The sequence below is a fragment of the Lipotes vexillifer genome, unplaced genomic scaffold, assembly GCF_000442215.2.
Source record: "Lipotes vexillifer unplaced genomic scaffold, Lipotes_vexillifer_v1.1 scaffold328, whole genome shotgun sequence".
NCBI lineage: Eukaryota > Metazoa > Chordata > Mammalia > Artiodactyla > Lipotidae > Lipotes > Lipotes vexillifer.
Window position 1 is genome coordinate 374,593 of NW_006799460.1, and position 17,675 is coordinate 392,267.

At 45.9% G+C, this 17,675-nt stretch overlaps 1 protein-coding gene and 1 non-coding gene across 2 annotated transcripts in view; one reads left to right on the top strand and one right to left on the bottom strand.

Moving 5' to 3' along the window:
- TNIP2 (TNFAIP3 interacting protein 2) overlaps nucleotides 1–17,292 on the bottom strand; it is a 28,683-nt gene extending 11,391 nt beyond the window's left edge. The window contains exon 1 of the mRNA XM_007471622.1: nucleotides 17,014–17,292. Within this exon, the coding sequence (XP_007471684.1) occupies nucleotides 17,014–17,292 (279 nt within the window). The remainder of the gene's footprint in view (nucleotides 1–17,013) is intronic.
- On the top strand, nucleotides 11,190–11,261 carry TRNAE-UUC (transfer RNA glutamic acid (anticodon UUC)). Its single transcript has one exon. It is a non-coding gene; the product is annotated as a tRNA-Glu (tRNA).
- Nucleotides 17,293–17,675: the final 383 nt, after the last annotated feature.

Sequence of the window (17,675 nt, forward strand, 5' to 3'; positions counted from 1 at the left end):
AAAAGAGGGGGGGCCCGGTCCCACAAAAAAAAAAAAAAAAAAAAAAAAAAGCTGTGATTTCAGCAGCACAACAGAGAAACGTCCCTATCCTTCTCTTTATCTGATACTGAAGCGTGTCCAGAGTAAATACATGTTATGCACATAAAAGAGGTATTAATATATATACAAATACGTACAATACAAACACAGAAAGTCTGTAATACCAGTGAAGGCTGGTCTCCCATGGAATCATACATTTCACAGACTTCTAAGTCCCTACGATAACCACACTGACAGCAGCAGCAGCAAATGCACCAACCATGCAGTCTCCACACATCCTACGAGACAGCTGCTATCATGTCTCCCATTCCACAGATGGGCAAACTGAGGCTCACGGGATCCAGGTGGCTGCTGGAGTGCCCAGGTAAGGAGGCAGTGGCACCCAAGCCTCGACACCTCCACCTACCACAGCTCCCTCGCACCCTCTGAGGCTGGAGAACTTCAAGCAACACCTGATTTCCGAGCATCTTTCCTTGCTGGTCAAACGGAAACAGGAAGAGAAACAATGAGGCAGAAGGTCCCCGGGCTTCGGGGGCTCGTGGAGCTTCCCAAGGACACACTCTCTCGTCGCCACACCCCAGCCCTGGGTCCAGCCCAGCCCCATGAGGATCCCCAGGAAATGTCTGAGAAGAAGACTGGGGGGTACAATGGCCAGGACCTGGGCCCTGTTCTCAACCTGTTTACAACACAGAGACTGAAAACCACAAACACACAGCTGACTCTGGTGGTGAGATTAGTTGAATCGGAAGGACTCACAGGCCCTTATTGTCTGTCTTAAAAATCTTCTTTCAAACACCAGTTTAGAAATGATCTGGCTCTCGTGGAGACTTGCTGGGTGACAACATATACCATACTTGGGGCTGGCTTTTTCCCTCACTGCTGGGAAATTGCCAGAGCTAGAGAAACAAAGGTAAGACCACCGGGAGGCGGTGCACTGCACTGTAGGGCGACCCACCCCCGAAAAGGGCTGCCTGACCTGCCCTCCCCACCACAGTGTGAGAGGCCTCAGGACCCCTGGAGCCCCCAGGTTTTGGGCACTCGCTGCTTGCTCTGAAATTGGAGAGACACGTAACGGCTCATCTGGTTAAGTGCCCTTGTCCAATCAGTAATAGTTCTTAGGACACAGAACATAGACCACTGTTGTCAAAAAGCAAGGCCTGTCCTAGAATCCCGGCATTACACACACAGACGTGATGCACAGAAGTCAGCAAATGGCCAATGACCCCTGGGAGACCCTGTCACTGGGACCTAAACTCCCATGGCTCCATTCTCAGGACACAAAAGTGTGAGGAATTCTATTAATAGTCTTGTGGATCAACCTTAAAAATAAGAGGCGTAGGGCTTCCCTGGTGGCGCAGTGGCTGAGAGTCCGCCTGCCAATGCAGGGGACACGGGCTCGTGCCCCGGTCCGTGAAGATACCACATGTCGCGGAGCGGCTGGGCCCATGAGCCATGGCCGCGGAGTGGCTAGGCCCATGAGCTATGGCCGCTGAGCCTGCGCATCCGGAGCCTGTGCTCCGCAACGGGAGAGACCACAACAGAGAGAGGCCCGCGTACCACAAAAAAAAAAAAAAAAAAAAAAAAAAAAAAAAGGAGGCGTAGCCTCTTGGACTTCGTCCCTTTATTAGTCTGCTCGGGCTGCCGTAACAAAGTCCACAACCTAGGTAACTTAAAACAACAGAAATGTATCCTCTCACAGGCTAGAGGTCCAAAATCCAGGTGTCAGCAGGCCATGTGCCTTCTGGGACTCTAGGGAAGAATGCTTCCTCGTCTCTTCCAGCTTCTGCTGGTTGCTGGTAACCCTGGGCTTGTAGATGCCTCACTCCAATCTCTGCCCCCATCTTCACATGGCTGTCTTATAAGGACACCAGTCACTGGATTAGGGTCCACCCCAGGCCAGTATGACTTCATTTAAATTTATCACCCCTGCAAAGACCCTACTTCCAAATAAGGTCATAATCACAGGTCCCAGGTAGAAAGGAGTCTGGGGGAGACACTCTCCAGCCCAGCACAGTCCTCTCCTCTCTCCTTCCCGGGCAGCGCTCAGGGGCTGTGGCCGTGTGCAGACTGCAGCCCAGCGCACGGTTACCTTGAAAGCAGCAGCTGAAGGGGGAGTGAGATAACAGGGGCAAGCAGGGAATCTAAGAAAAGTCAGTTCACTGAGCCTTCACCACAAGTGCCACGCACTGAAGGTGCAGCGGGGGCGGCGCTGATGAGGCCGCAGCACACCCCCTCCCCACTGGAGGAGTGCAGGGGGAGGGGCAAGCAGGTAGGACAAACGCGAGCGCGGCCTGGAAGGTTCCGGGAATGCGGCAGAGGAGGGCGCACCGGGAATCTCCTCCCCTGAGAAACACTGCACTGGCAGAATGCGCACAGCGTGTCAAGTCCTAAAGACCTGCAACTTCCACATGAGCCCTTGGACAGTAAGTTGAGGTTAATTTCAGTCAATTTCGGCTCTTCCCACAGGAGCAGCTACCCACCCCACCCCCAGCCATGCCACTGGAGGCCATACACCTGTTTCTGGAACAGCCTACACACAGCTTGCAGGAGCCAAGCTGGGCAAAAAAGACCCTGTCCTCCAAATACTGGGTATCTGCTCTGACCGCTGTGTCCTGCTTCTGATCACAGAGGTGTGGCCAAACAGGCAGGCGGCCATTGTTGCACCTCCCCCATTGCTACAGGACCCTCCCCCTCCAGCTGAAGTGCTACCGGATTTAAAGGGCCAGTGCCCTTTCCGTCCCCTTTTAATAATTTTTCTTTTTCTGCTTCAGGGAGCCAGACATTAAAGATTATGATATTCAAAAGCAACTACATAAAAGGGGAAAACTTGAAAGTGACCACACATTCCTAGTTACAGGCTGAGAAAACCTTAATTTATGCCTCAGGCTGATCCTTGGTACAGAGACAATCTACAACAACCAAAGAAAAACAAAAACAGCAAATCCTAGGCAAGGAGAGCAATCTGATTTCCAGAGATACCACATTATTAGATCCCAAAGTCCAGTTTTATTTATTTATTTTAGATGTTGGGGGTAGTTTATTAATTTATTTATTTTTGCTGTGTTAGGTCTTCGTTTCTGTGCGAGGGCTTTCTCTAGTTGTGGCAAGTGGGGGCCACTCTTCATCGCGGTGCGCGGGCCTCTCGCTGTCGCGGCCTCTCTTGTTGCGGAGCACAGGCTCCAGACGCTCAGGCTCAGTAGTTGTGGCTCACGGGCCTACTTGCTCCGTGGCATGTGGGATCCTCCCAGACCAGGGCTCAAACCCATGTCCCCTGCATTAGCAGGCAGGTTCTCAACCACTGCACCACCAGGGAAGCCCCCAAATGTCCAGTTTTAAACAAACAACAACAAAAAAAGCACAAGGCACTCAAAGACACAGGAAAATATGGCCCATTCAAAGGAAAAAATAAATCAACAGAAGCTGTCCCTGAAAAAGACCTGATGGTGGATCTTCTAGACAAGGACTCTAAAACAACCATGCTAAAGATGCTCAGAAAACTGAAAGAAGATATGGAGAAAGTCAAGAAAGCAATGTAGGAATAAAATGGAAATACAAATAAAGAAACAGAAAACCTAAAAGGAAACCAAAAAAATTGTGGAGCTAAAAAGTACATTAACTGCGATTTTAAAATTCACTGGAGGTACTCAAAGGCAGATTTGATCAGTAGAAGAATCAGCAAACTTGAAAACAGGACAGTGAAAATTATCAAGATTCAAGGAAAGTAAACAGAGCCTAAGGGTCCTGTGGGACACCATTAAGCAGACCAACATACACACTGTGGGAGTCCCAGAAGGAGAAGCGAGAGAGAGAGGGGTAGAAAGAATACTTGAAGAAATAATGGCTGGGGCTTCCCTGGTGGCGCAGTGGTTAAGAATCCGCCTGCCAATGCAGGGGACACGGGTTCAAGCCCTGGTCCGGGAAGATCCCACATGCCGCAGAGCAACTAAGCCCATGCTCCACAACTACTGAGCCTGTGCTCTAGAGCCTGTGAGCCACAACTACTGAGCCCATGCACCTAGAGCCTGTGCTCCACAACAAGAAGCCACAGCAATGAGAAGCCTGTGCACTGCAATGAAGACACAACACAGAAATAAATACATATAAATAAATAAGTAAGAAATAATGGTTGAAAACTTCCAAATGTGATGAAAGACATGAATCTAAACATCCAAGAAGCTCAATAAACTCCAAGTACGATGAAGTCATAAAGACCAAGACACATTATAATCAAACTTTAGAAAGCAAAAGATAAAAAGAGGAATCTTGAAAGAAGAGAGAAGCAACATGTCACATAGAGAGAAGCAACATGTGTCACATGTCACATACGATTAGCAGATTTCTCATCAGACACTTTGGAAGCCAGAGGCAGTGGGCCTATATATTCAAGTGCTAAAAGAAAAAAAACAGCTGGGGACTTCCCTAGTGGTCCAGTGGTTAAGAATCTGCCTTCCAATGCAGGGGACGCAGGTTCGATACCTGGTCAGGGGACTAAGATCCCACATGCCGTGGGGCAACAAAGCCCATGAGCAGCAACTACTGAGCCCACGTATTCTAGAGCCCGTGTGCCACAACTGGAGAGCCCACGTGCCACAACTACTGAGCCCACGCACTCTGGAGCCCGTGCACAACTAGGGTGAAGCCCACGTGCTGCAACTAGAGAAACCCGCACGTCGCAACTAGAGAAGCCTGCACGTCACAACTAGAGAAGCCCATGCACCGCAACAAAAGATCCTGCATGCTGCAACAAAGATCCCACGTGCTCCAGCTAAGACCTGATGCAGCCAAATAAAATAAATAAATAAATAAATACTTTAAAAAAGAAAAAATACTGTCAACCAAGAATCCTATATCCAGGGCTTCCCTGGTGGCGCAGTGGTTGAGAATCTGCCTGCCAATGCAGGGGATACGGGTTCAAGCCCTGGTCTGGGAAGATCCCACATGCCACAGAGCAGCTGGGCCCATGAGCCACAACTACTGAGCCTGCGCATCTGGAGCCTGTGCTCCACAACAAGAGAGGCCGCGACAGTGAGAGGCCCGCACACCACGATAAAGAGTGGCCCCTGCTTGCCACAACTAGAGAAAGCCATCTCACAGAAACGAAGACCCAACACAGCCAAAAAGAAAGAAAGAAAGAAAGAAAGAATCCTATATCCAGCAAAACTGTCTTTCAAAAGCAAGGGAGAAATTAAGACATTCCCACATAAACCAAAGCTGAGGGAGTTTGTTACCACTAGACCTACCCTGCAAGAAATGCTCAAGGGAGTCCTGTAGAGTGAAATGAAATGACACTAACTCAAAGCACAGTAACTCAAAGCTATATGAAGAAATAAAGATGTCAATAAAGGTAAAGACTTAGGCAATTATAAAAGCTAGTATTATTGTAACAACAGTTTATATCTCTTCTTTTTTGTTATCCACATGATTTAAGAGACTAATATAAACATATATATATTTTTTTAATTATTAGTGTACAAGTTACATATGCCACAGAGCGGCTGGGCCCGTGAGCCACGGCCACTGGGCCTGTGCTCCGGAGCCTGTGCTCCACAACGGGAGAGGCCACAACAGTGAGAGGCCCGTGTACCAGAAAAAAAAAAACATAAGACATAGTAATGCAGAAAATGAGAAACAAAAAAAGCTATAAGGTATACAGAAAACAAAGAGCAAAATAAGAAGTATTTCATCCATATCAGTAATTACTTTAAATGTAAATGGATTAAAATCTCCAATTACAAGACAGAGATTGGCAGTATGGATAAAAGCATATGATCCAACTATATGCTATATACAAGAGACTCACTTTAGATCCAAAGACATATATAGATTGAAAGTAAAAGGATGGGGACTTCCCTGGTGGCGCAGTGGTTAAGAATCCTCCTGCCAATGCAGGGGACGTGGGTTTGATCCCTGGTCCAGGAAGATCCCACGTGCCGCGGAGCAACTAAGCCCATGCGCCACGACTATTGAGCCTGAGCTCTGAAGCCTGCAAGCTACAACTACTGAAGCCCATGCACCTAGAGCCCATGCTCCACAACAAGAGAAGCCACCGCAATGAGAAGGTCACGCACTGCAATGAAGAGTAGCCCCTGCTCACCACAACTAGAGAAAAGCCCACGTGCAGCAATGAAGGCCCAACACAGCCAAAAATAAAATTTTTTAAATTTTACAAATTAAAAAGAAAGTAGAAGGATGGAAAAATATTTACATTCCATGCAATTAGTAACTAAAAGCGAACAGGAGTAGCTATACTAATATCAGACAAAATAGACTTTTTTTCAAAAAAGGCTACAAGAAACAAAAAAGGATGTTATACATTAATAAAAGTTTTAATACAGCAAGAAAATATAACAATTATATACACTGATGTACCTAATAACAGACAGGCAATATATATGAAGCAAAAACTGACAGAACTGAAGGGAGAAATAGACAATCCTACAATAACAGCTGGAGACCTCACTCAAAACCCTACTCTCAATGATAGAACAACCAAACAGGATATACATAAGGAAATAAAGAACTTAACAAAATAAATCAACTAGATCTAACAGACATCTACAGAACACTCTACCCAACAACATACACAGTCTTCTCAAATGCACATGGGACATTTTCCAGGACAGACCATGTGTTAGGTTACATATTAAGTCTCAACAGATTTTAAAAGACTGACATCAAAGTATCTCCTCCCCAACCACAACAGAATGAAGTCAGAAATCAACAACAGAAGTAAAACAAACATTCACAAAACTGTGGAAATTAGAAAACACACTCTTAAACCAATGGATCAAAGAAGAAATCACAAGGAAATTAGAAAATACTTAAAGGCAAATACTTAAAGTGAAAACACAGCATACCAAAACTTGCAGGATCCAGTGAAAGCAGTGTTAAGGGGGAAATCTAAAGATATGAAACTTACGGGCTTCCCTGGTGGCACAGTGGTTGAGAGTCCACCTGCCGATGCAGGGGACGTGAGTTCCTGTCCCAGTCCAGGAGGATCCCACATGCCGCGGAGCGGCTGGGCCTGTGAGCCATGGCCGCTGGGCCTGCGCGTCCGGAGCCTGTGCTCCACGGCGGGAGAGGCCACAGCAGTGAGAGGCCCGCATACCGCAAAAAAAATATATATATATATATATATAAAATTTACATTTAAAAACAAGAAGAACCTCCAATCAACAACCTAACTTTACAACTTAAGGAACTAGAAAAAGAAGAAAAAACTAAACTCAAAGCTAGCAAAAGGGAGGAAGAATAAAGATTTGAGCAGAGACAAATGAAACAGAGAACAGAAAAACTATTAGAGAAATCGATGAAACCAAAAGTTGGTTCTTCAAAGATCAGCAAAATGGATAAACCTTTAGCTAGACAAGACTACAAAAAGAAATACAGAAGATTCAAATTACTAAAATCAGAAATGCAAGTAGAGGGAATTCCCTGGCGGTCCAGCGGTTAGGACTCCACGCTTTCACTGCCCAGGGCCTGGGCTCAATCCCTGGTCAGGGAACTAAGATCCCACAAGCCATGTGGCACGGCCAAAAAAAAAAAAGAAAAAGAAAAAGAAATGCAAGTAGAGACATTACTGACAATTCTACAAAAATAAAAATGATTATAAAACGAGTACTATGAATAACTGTACACCAGCAAATTGGATAACCTGGATGAAACAAATTCATAGAAACATAACACCTACCAAGACCAAATCACAGAGAAATATAAAAACTGAAAAGACCTCTAACTAGTAAGGAAATTGAATCAGTAATTAAAAATCTCCCAACAACAACAAGTCCTGGAACTGACGGCTTCACCGGTGAATTCTATCAAACATTTAAAGAAGAATTAATACCAATTCTTCCTAAGCTGTTCCAAAGAAAATGAAGAGGAAGGAACACTTCCTAACTCATTCTATAAGGCCAGCATTACCCTGATACCAAAGCCAGACAAAGACACTACGACAAAACTACAGACCAATATCCCTTATGAATGTTGATGCAAAACTTCTCAATGAAATACTAGCGGGCAAATTCAATGGCATATTAAAAAGATTATACACCATGGGGCTTTCCTGGTGGCACAGTGGTTGAGAGTCCGCCTGCCGACGCAGGGGACACGGGTTCGTGACCCGGTCCGGGAAGATTCCACATGCCGCGGAGCGGCTGGGCCCGTGAGCCATGGCCGCTGAGCCTGCGTGTCCAGAGCCTGTGCTCCGCAACGGGAGAGGCCACGACAGTGAGAGGCCCACGTACCGCAAAAAAAACAACATACACCATTAACAAGTGGGATTTTTTTCACAGACTGCAAGGGTGGTTAAGCATACAGAACATGATCAATGCATGTTAACTAGACTTATTGTGGTAGTCATTTAACAATATATACAAATATTGAATCATTGTGCTGTACACTTAAAACTAATATAATGTTATATGTCAATTATATCTAAAGGAAAAAAATAGCAGTTGACACTATGATACCGGTGTTCTGATTTGGAGACTTAAGTTGGCTTAGTTCCATACTTACACTATGTTCAGTATTTCCCCACTACACATCCCTCCATCACTTTTACAACCTGCTTCAAGCAGTGATCATGTATGTCCATGTATGATTCCACAATTTGAAGGCAAGAATTGGATATTGATCATCTTTGCATTCCCCTAGCCTAGTGGTTAATAGAATGTGCAATTAACAACTTCATAACGGCCATCATAATTTGCCCCCAATCTAATTTTACAGCCACTTCCTGTGTTATTCTCTATGCACTCTTCACTCTAATTACACTGAATTAACACTGCTATAGATTAACACTGCTACTGGTGCAACCCTGATAATGTACACTTCATTGTGAAATGAATGTACTATACTTATTGGGAGAAATGGAAAAATATAACCCATGATGCCTGCTTATACATATTCCCCTTACATACAGAACACGCCCAATAAATGCAAGCTCAGTAAATAAACACCTGAGTGGCTATGGTAGATGACATTCACATCTTCTGAGTCCCAATTATGTGCATGAGATTATTATATATATACATATATACATGTTAAATCATGTGTTCCTCACAATATCCCATATATCTGTTCTATGTCGTATTTTCCACAAAGGCAATTGATTATTTCTCCAATGTCTATTTTCTCAACTAAGATATAAGCTTCATAAAGATAGGAATCTGCCTTTCTCAATCCTTTCTGCATTTCCAGGGCCTACCAAAACATCTGGCATACAATAGGCATTCAACAAATAACTATTGGCTGAATGAATAAATACATAGCCCTATGAGCTATGTATTATTACTTCAGTTTTACTGATGACAAAACTAGAATACTAAATGACTTGCCCAAATTAACATGGCTAAGAAAGTGGCAGAACCAGATTTAAGTGCACAGCTTTTCAACATTCAATGTAATATTTGCTTTTCATTGGTGCCTAATAAAGAGCCAGTTCGGGCTTCCCTGGTGGCGCAGTGGTTGAGAATCCGCCTGCCGCCGCTGCAGGGGACACTGGTTCGTGCCCCGGTCCGGGAGGATCCCACGTGACGCGGAGCGGTTGGGCCCGTGAGCCACGGCCGCTGGGCTTGCGTGTCCGGAGCTTGTGCTCCGCAGCGGGAAAGGCCACAACAGTGAGAGGCCCGCGTACCGCAAAAAAAAAAAAAAATTAAAAAAAAAAAAAAATTTAATAAAGAGCCAGTTCTGTTGCCCAAAGTAGTTCCACAAATTCCTGTGAACTTCTCACAAGAAAATTTTAGCAAAAGCTTCATCATGGTTTCTTCTTAAAGATAGTGAAAAGGTAATACTAAATACGTGACTAAGGTTATCCTTGGCTTTTTCAAAGAATAAGAGGCGCAGCATATTTATCTTCTGGGCAGCCGTGTAGAAGGTTCAGAGACCAATTTTAGCAAAGTGACCAGGCAATTCTTGAGCATCAGTTTCATTATGTATGATAGGCCTTGAATTATTTCCATCTGTACTTTGGTTCTACTTTCTATATGTTGCAAATTGATCATGTTCTTGACATTCCTAACTTTATCATTAGAGTCTCACTCATAATATCTGAAGACAATTAGATAATTGTTGATAAATATCTAGTAAACAATAATGATATGAGAATGAGGCCTTTTGAGGGACATGAAGCACAATTATGTGTTTGATGTTTGTTTTCTATGACTCAGCATCAATATCTTGGAATGAAATGAAAATGATATTATTAAACTTTTCTAATCAGAAAATTTTTCACCAGATTTGTTCCACATAGATTTAGGTAATATACTACTCTGCTGTGGTTAAGTTCACAAACATATTTCATGAAAAAAAAAAAGGAAGGGAGGGAGGAAGGGAGGGATTGTTCAGTGTGATACACTACATTAACAGAATGAAGGGGGAAAAACACACGATCATATCAATTGATGCAGAAAGGCATCTGACAAAATTCAACACTTTTTCATAATAAAAACACACAACAAACTAGGGACAGAAGTAAACTACCTCCACATAACAAAAGCCATAAGAAAAACCCATAGCAAATATCACACCCCGTGGTAAAAGACTGAAAGCTTTTCCTCTAAGATCAAGAACAAGACAAGGAGGACTTCCACTGGAGGGGGCATGGGTTTAATCCCTGGTCAGGGAACTAAGATCCTGCATGGCGCAGCTGGGAAAAAACAAGAACAAGAAAAGGATATTGGCTTTCATCACTTCTATTCAACACAGCCCTGGAAGTTCTAGCCAGAGCAATTAGGCAAGAAAAAGAAATAAAACACATCCAAATAAGAAAGGAAGTAAAATGGTATCACACACACAAACCTGTTGGAGAGAATAAATGAATTCAGCAATTGAGCAGAATACAAATCAACACATGAAAAACAGTTGTATTTCTATACAGTAACAATGAAGAATCTGCAAAAGAAATCACAAAAACAATTCTACTTACAATAGCATCAAAAAGAATAAAATACTTAGGAATTAATTTAATCAAGGAGGTGAAAGACTTGTACAATGAAAACTATGAAATACTACTAAAAGAAATTAAAGAAAACACAAACGAACAGAAGCATATCCCATGTTCACAGATTGGAAAACTTAATATTGTTAAGATGTCAATATTATTCAAAGTGATCTACAAAGTCAATTCAATCCCTATCAAAATCCCAGGGAATTCTCTGGTGGTCCAGTGGTTAGGACTTGGCATTTTCACTGCCGTGGCCCAGGTTCAATCCCTGGTTGGGGAACTAAGATCCCACAAGCTGTGCAGTGCAGCCAAAAAAAACCCCAAAAAACAAAAACAAAACAAAAGCTTAATTTTTTTTTTGCAGAAATAGAAGAACTCATCCTAAAATTCATATGGAATCTCAAGGGACCCCAAATAGCCAAAACAATCTTATAAGAAAAAAAAAACAAAAAAAAGAACAAAGCTGAAGGACTCACATTTCCTAATTTCAAAACTTCTACAAAGCCACAGTAATCAAAACACTGTGGCACTGACATAAAGACAAACATACAGACCAAAGAGACAGAATAGAGAGCCCAGAAATAAACCCTTGCATAGATAGTCAAATGGTTTTGACAAGGGTACTAAGACGATTCAGTGGGGAAAGGACAGTCTTTTTAAAAAATGGTGCTGGGAAAACTGGATATCCACATGCAAAAGAATGAAGTTGGACCCTTATCTAAACCATACATGCAAATTACCTCAAAATGGATCCAAGACTTAAATGTAAGACCTAAAACTATAAAACTCCTAGAAGAAACATAGGGCAAAAGTTTCATAACACAGGATTTGGCAGTGATTTCTTGGATATGGCACCCAAGGCACAGGTAACAAAAGAAAAAGTAGACAAATTGGAAATTTTTTTAATGAAAATAAAAATGAAAATTTTGCACAGCAAAAGACAAGTAAAAGTAAAAAGGCAACCTACAGAATGAGATAAAATATTTACAAATCATATATCTGATAAGAATTAGTATCCAGAATGTAGAGTACTCATAAAATTCAACAACAAAATAACCCAATTCAAAAATGGGCAAAGGACTTGACATTTCTTCAAAGAAGATATACAAATGCCAGTAAGCACATGAATTGATGCTCAACATCACTAATCCTTATAGGGAATTGCAAATCAAAACTACAATCATTTTGTACTAAATTACCATGCACCTATTAGGATGCCTTCTGTCAAAAACACAGAAAATAACAATATTGGTGAGGATGTGGAGAAATTTGAACCTTGTGCACTGTCAGTGGGAATGTAAAGTGGTACAGCCATTGCGGAAAAACAGAATGGAAGCCCCTCAAAAAATTAAAAATAGAATTATTATATAATCCAGCAATTCCACTTCTGGAAAGAAGAATTGAAAGCAGGATCTCGAAGAGATATTTGCACACCTATGTTCATAGCAGCAGTGATATTCATAAGAGCTAAAACATGGAAGCAACCCAAGTGTCCATCAACAGATAAGTAGATAAGCAAAATGTGGTATATACCTATAATGGAGTATTATTCAGCCTTAAAAAGGAAGGAAATTCTGACACATGTTACAATATGGATGAACCTTGAGGACATCATGCTAAGTGAAATAAACCAGTCACAAAAAGACAAATACTGCATTATTCTACTTATAGGAGGTATCTACAGTAGTCAAAATCATAGAGACAGAAAGTAAAATGGTGGTTGCCAGTGGTGGGGTGGGGAGGGGTCGGTAGGGGACAAAGTAGGGAGGTGGGGAATTATGTTTAATGGTATAGAGTTTCAGTTGTACAAGATCAAAAGAGGCATGACGATAGATGGTAAAAACAAACACACAATAAACACACAATACACACACACACACAAAACCTACTATAACCTACTGTAAAGAGTGTATGCTGTTCCACTTACAGAGAGCATGGCAGAATAGGGAAAGGTGAGGTGAGGCTGAGCAGTTACAGCCTCTGCACAACGAATCAGTGCCATCATTCCAGAAAATCTTAACTGTTAGAGCTTTGCAGCGTCATCCATCCAGGCCTCATGTTACAAACAAGGCAAGGTCTTGAGTCCCACCGTGGTGGTGAAAAGGACCAGAATTCTCAAGACTGATCTGGTCCCATCACACACTGGCTACACCTTGGCCACATATGCACTGGTCACCTGGCAGTCCATCCACACCTGTGAGCCTCAGCATCCTCTTTGGGAGCCCTCAGCCCTCACCAACCCAGGGCCCCTGCTCCTAACCAGCCGGCTGACATGGCCACTGGTGAGACCAACCTGTTGACCAAATTCCCTCATTGTCTTCACTCTGCACAGCCACTTCAGTGAATCCAGGGCCTCTGGGAGGTGATAAACGCCTCCATTCTTCCCCAGGTGCTCTGACCAACCCCAGAAAGATGTAGGGGTAAAGCAACAAATATTTAATTGCATAAGATATCAGATCATTCAATTGCTCCTGAAATAATTTAAAATCCTAAAACAAAACTTACATTGAGGGGCTTCCCTGGTGGCTCAGTGGTTAAGAATCCGCCTGCCAATGCAGGGGACACCGGTTTGAGCCCTAGTCCGGGAAGATCCCACATGCCGTGGAGCAACTAAGCCCGTGTGCCACAACTACTGAGCCCGTGTGCCGCGACTACTGAAGCCTGCACGCTCTAGGGCCTGCATGCCGCAACTACTAAACCTGCACGCTGCAACTATTGAGGCCCACACTCCTAGACCCCGTGCTCCGCAACAAGAGAGGCCACTGCAACGAGAAGCCCGCGCACCGCAACGAAGAGTAGCCCCCGCTCGCCACAACCAGAAAAAGCCCACGCACAGCAACGAAGACCCAACACAGAAAAAAAAAAACCTACGCTGAAAGGACCAGTAGTACTAGGATTACAGACCCGGCTCTGTCTGGGTTTTGGTTAGAGGCTCTGGGGCCACAGGATGCTGGGGACACATGTCAACTGAGCACCAATGGCCACCAGACTGCAAGCAGAGTCCTGTTCTGGGTAGGATGTGCTCTGGTCCCCAATCTACACTCATCTATGGCTCCTGGTGTCCATGACACTAAGATCAGTGGTGCAGACCAGGTGACTTCCTTCTGCCCTGATGAGTAATAATCCACTTTGCCCAGGAAAAGGGAGAGAGCTGGAGCGAGGAAGACATCTGGCTTCTAAAGGCATTTAAAATGATGCAGATAAGAAAATATTGACATGATATTAAGTAAAACTGTATAGACAGCTTGAACTCAAACACGCCAAGTGGATACATACCCTATGGTTAAATGAAAGACAGGGAAGAGGCATGCCAAGAGATTATGCTCTGTGGTCATCTCTCTGTGGTGGGATTGTGGTGCTTATTCTATTCTTTATTCTTTCCTCTATTTTTCAGATATTCAAAATTACTTTTATTAAAAGAAAAAAAGGCGTGCCTCTTTTTCACTCTAAAATCCGGCTGCAGGGTCAAGCCTGGAAGTGAAAATTGTCCTTTGCAGGCCTAATTTCTTTCCTGGGAAAACCCAGATAATAGCTATGCACCGAATGGGATAATAGACCAGAGTTCACCAAAATGTTTGGAGCACTTCCAAACTGTTGTAGAAAAATACTGTTACTCTCGCTCCTGATCTGGGTGTTTAATATTTCACACAGATAGACATAATATCGCTGACAAGTATATGAAGGAGGAAAAGTAAGGATTTAAGTCTATTATCAGACACTCTGGCAGGCTCCCACTCTGTCATCACTCCCACAGAGCAGGAGTGCTACTAGTGAAAGATACATTCACAGCTGGGGCTAAAAGAGATCCAGAACATAACTATGGCTCATGTGGCCCTGAACCCAGCACAACACAAACATACCCAAGAACCCAACTCAGACACACACACCAGGAGCCTATATGCATGTCCTACACACACACCCAGGCCCAATGTCTGCGCACACAATGCAGAACTCAACATGAACACACACATACACAGAACCTTCCAGGTGCACACACACTCCAAATACAAATAACATGCACACTCATCCCTAAGACCCAACACAGGCGCACACCCCTCAGAAAGGTACACACACCTTTCAGACCCAGCATGGACCCACACACACCCCTGAGAGCCCAATGTAGACATTCACACTCTTCAAAACCCAGCACAGCAACAGACCCCTCAGAACTGATCATGCACACACATCTTTCAGAACCCAAAATGGGCACAAACAAGACCCAACACAGGTGGACATGCCCCTCAGAACCCAATTCAAGTGCTCACACACCTCATATACCACACAGGTACACACGCCACAACTCAACACAGACACACAACCCTCAGACCCAAGACAGGCACACATTCCCCTCCTACCCAACATGGGAGCAGACCTCTCTTAACTCACCTGGTACACAACCATCAGTTTTAACACCTGCACACACACAACCCTCAAAACCATCAGAGACAGACAAGCTTCAGAACCCAACACACATACACACCTCTCAGAGTCCAAACAGGCACACATACCCTCAGAACTCAAGACAGGTGTGTGTGCGCGCACACACACACACACACACACACACACACACACACACCACTCAGAACCCAACATGGAGGCATACACCCTTCAGAAACCAGCGGGGCACATGCTCCTCAGACTCATACAGGAACACACTGCTCAGAACCCAACACATGCAGAAGCCCTTCAGAACAAACACAGACACACACCCCTCAACACCCAACACAGACACACCACTGAGAACCACTCAGACACATAACCCACAGACACAACACGAACACACACACCCTGAGAACCAACAAGGACTCCACTCCTCAGAACCAACATGGCACACTTTCCTCAACCGAACACGGATGCAAAAACTTGAGATCCAATATGTGCAACACACACTCAGACACGACATAGGCACACACTCATCAACCCAACACAGAGACACACACCCCTCAGATCCAACACAGAAATACAAAGCCTTCAGAACCAAAACAGACAGGTACACCCCGAGAACCGACAATGACAAAACATGCCTCACACCCACACAGGCACACACATCCCTCAGAACCCAACGTGAGCCCACACAACACTCAGAACTCAACACAAACACGTCCCTCAGAACCAACACAGACAGACACAACCCTCAGAAGCCAAAGAGGGAGCAGACCCCTCTACATAACCCAAACACACAACCCTCAGAACCCAATGTGGGTTCAGAACCAACATGACACACAGCCCTTAACTAACACAAGTGCACAGACCCCTCAGAACCCAAGATAGGTGCAAGCACACCCTAGAACCCAACACGGGCACACACGCTCCTCAGAACCTTCATGGACACACAACCAGCAGACCCTACACAGGCACACATACCCCTCCGAAGCCAACACACAAATACACACGTCAGAAATAACACAGACACATGTAACACTAAGAACCCAACACGGCCGCACCCACCCCTCAGACCCAACGTTGGAGCAAACACACCCTTCATAACCAACATGGACTACACACCCCTCAGACCCAACATGGTAACACCGCCCACACACGAACACGCGCACACACCCCTCAGATTCAACTCGACACACCTCCCTTATAACCGGAAAGGACACACAACCCTCAAAACCAACAGGGTCACACACACCTCTCAGAACCCGAGCCAGCAATACACAGCCCTTCAAGCGCAACAAGGGTCAGAGCCCTCAAAACACAACAGGCACACACTCCTCACACCCAACACAAGAGCACAAGCCCCTCAGAATTCAAACAGGCAGACAGCCCTCAGACCCAACGCGGGAGCAGACCGCTCGGAACACAACCCAGACACACACCCTCAGAACCCGACACGACGCACAGCCCTTACGCCTAACGCGGCGCGCACCCGCCCAGAAGCCCCCAGACACAAACCGCTCAGACCCAACCAGACCACGCAGCCCTCACGCCCGACGGGCGCACACCCTCCGGGGACACGGCGGACACGCGGCCCGCGCGCCGAGGAAGCGTGGCTCGCGCGGCCCCCTTGCGGCCTCTCCGCCCCGCACCTGGCGCAGCGCGGCCTCCGCGGCGCCGCCGTCCCGCTGCTGCAGCTGCTCCCGGAAGCGCGCCACCTGCTCCAGCAGCGCGTCCACGAGCGACGGCGCCGTGTCCCCCTCGAGCGCGGCCAGACGGGCGCGGAGGCGCGCTATGAGGACGTCCCGGGCGGCCAGCTGGTCCTGCAGGCGCCTCAGCCTCTGCCCCGCCTCGTGGTACAGGCCGCAGAGCGCGGCAGCAGCGCGCGGGGCGCCCTCCCGCCCGCCGGACCCCGCGTTCCCAGACGACATGGCTGCGGGCCTGGCCAACAGGGCACTGACCACCGGCAACTTCCGCGCCGGGCCTGGGCGGGAGGCCCACCTTCCCGGAACTTTTCCCGGCGCGCCCCGCCCCCCGCGGAGATCCCGGGCCCGCCCGCCCCGCCGAAAGGCCAAGCCCCGCCCCCCGCCGAGATGCCAGGCCCCGCCCGCCGCCGGGAACTTGGCCCCGCCCCAGTCCTATCCCGCCCGGGGCCCGCGGCCTTTCCGCCCGCGGGTGACTGGCGTGTCCCACCCGCCCCATCGCCTTGAGTCGGGGAGCTTTCGGAGACTCGGGCCCGGGCGAGGAGAGGGGTCAAACGGCCTGCGATGTAGTTACTGATGGAAGGGAAAGAAGAGGCCAAAGACGACCCCAA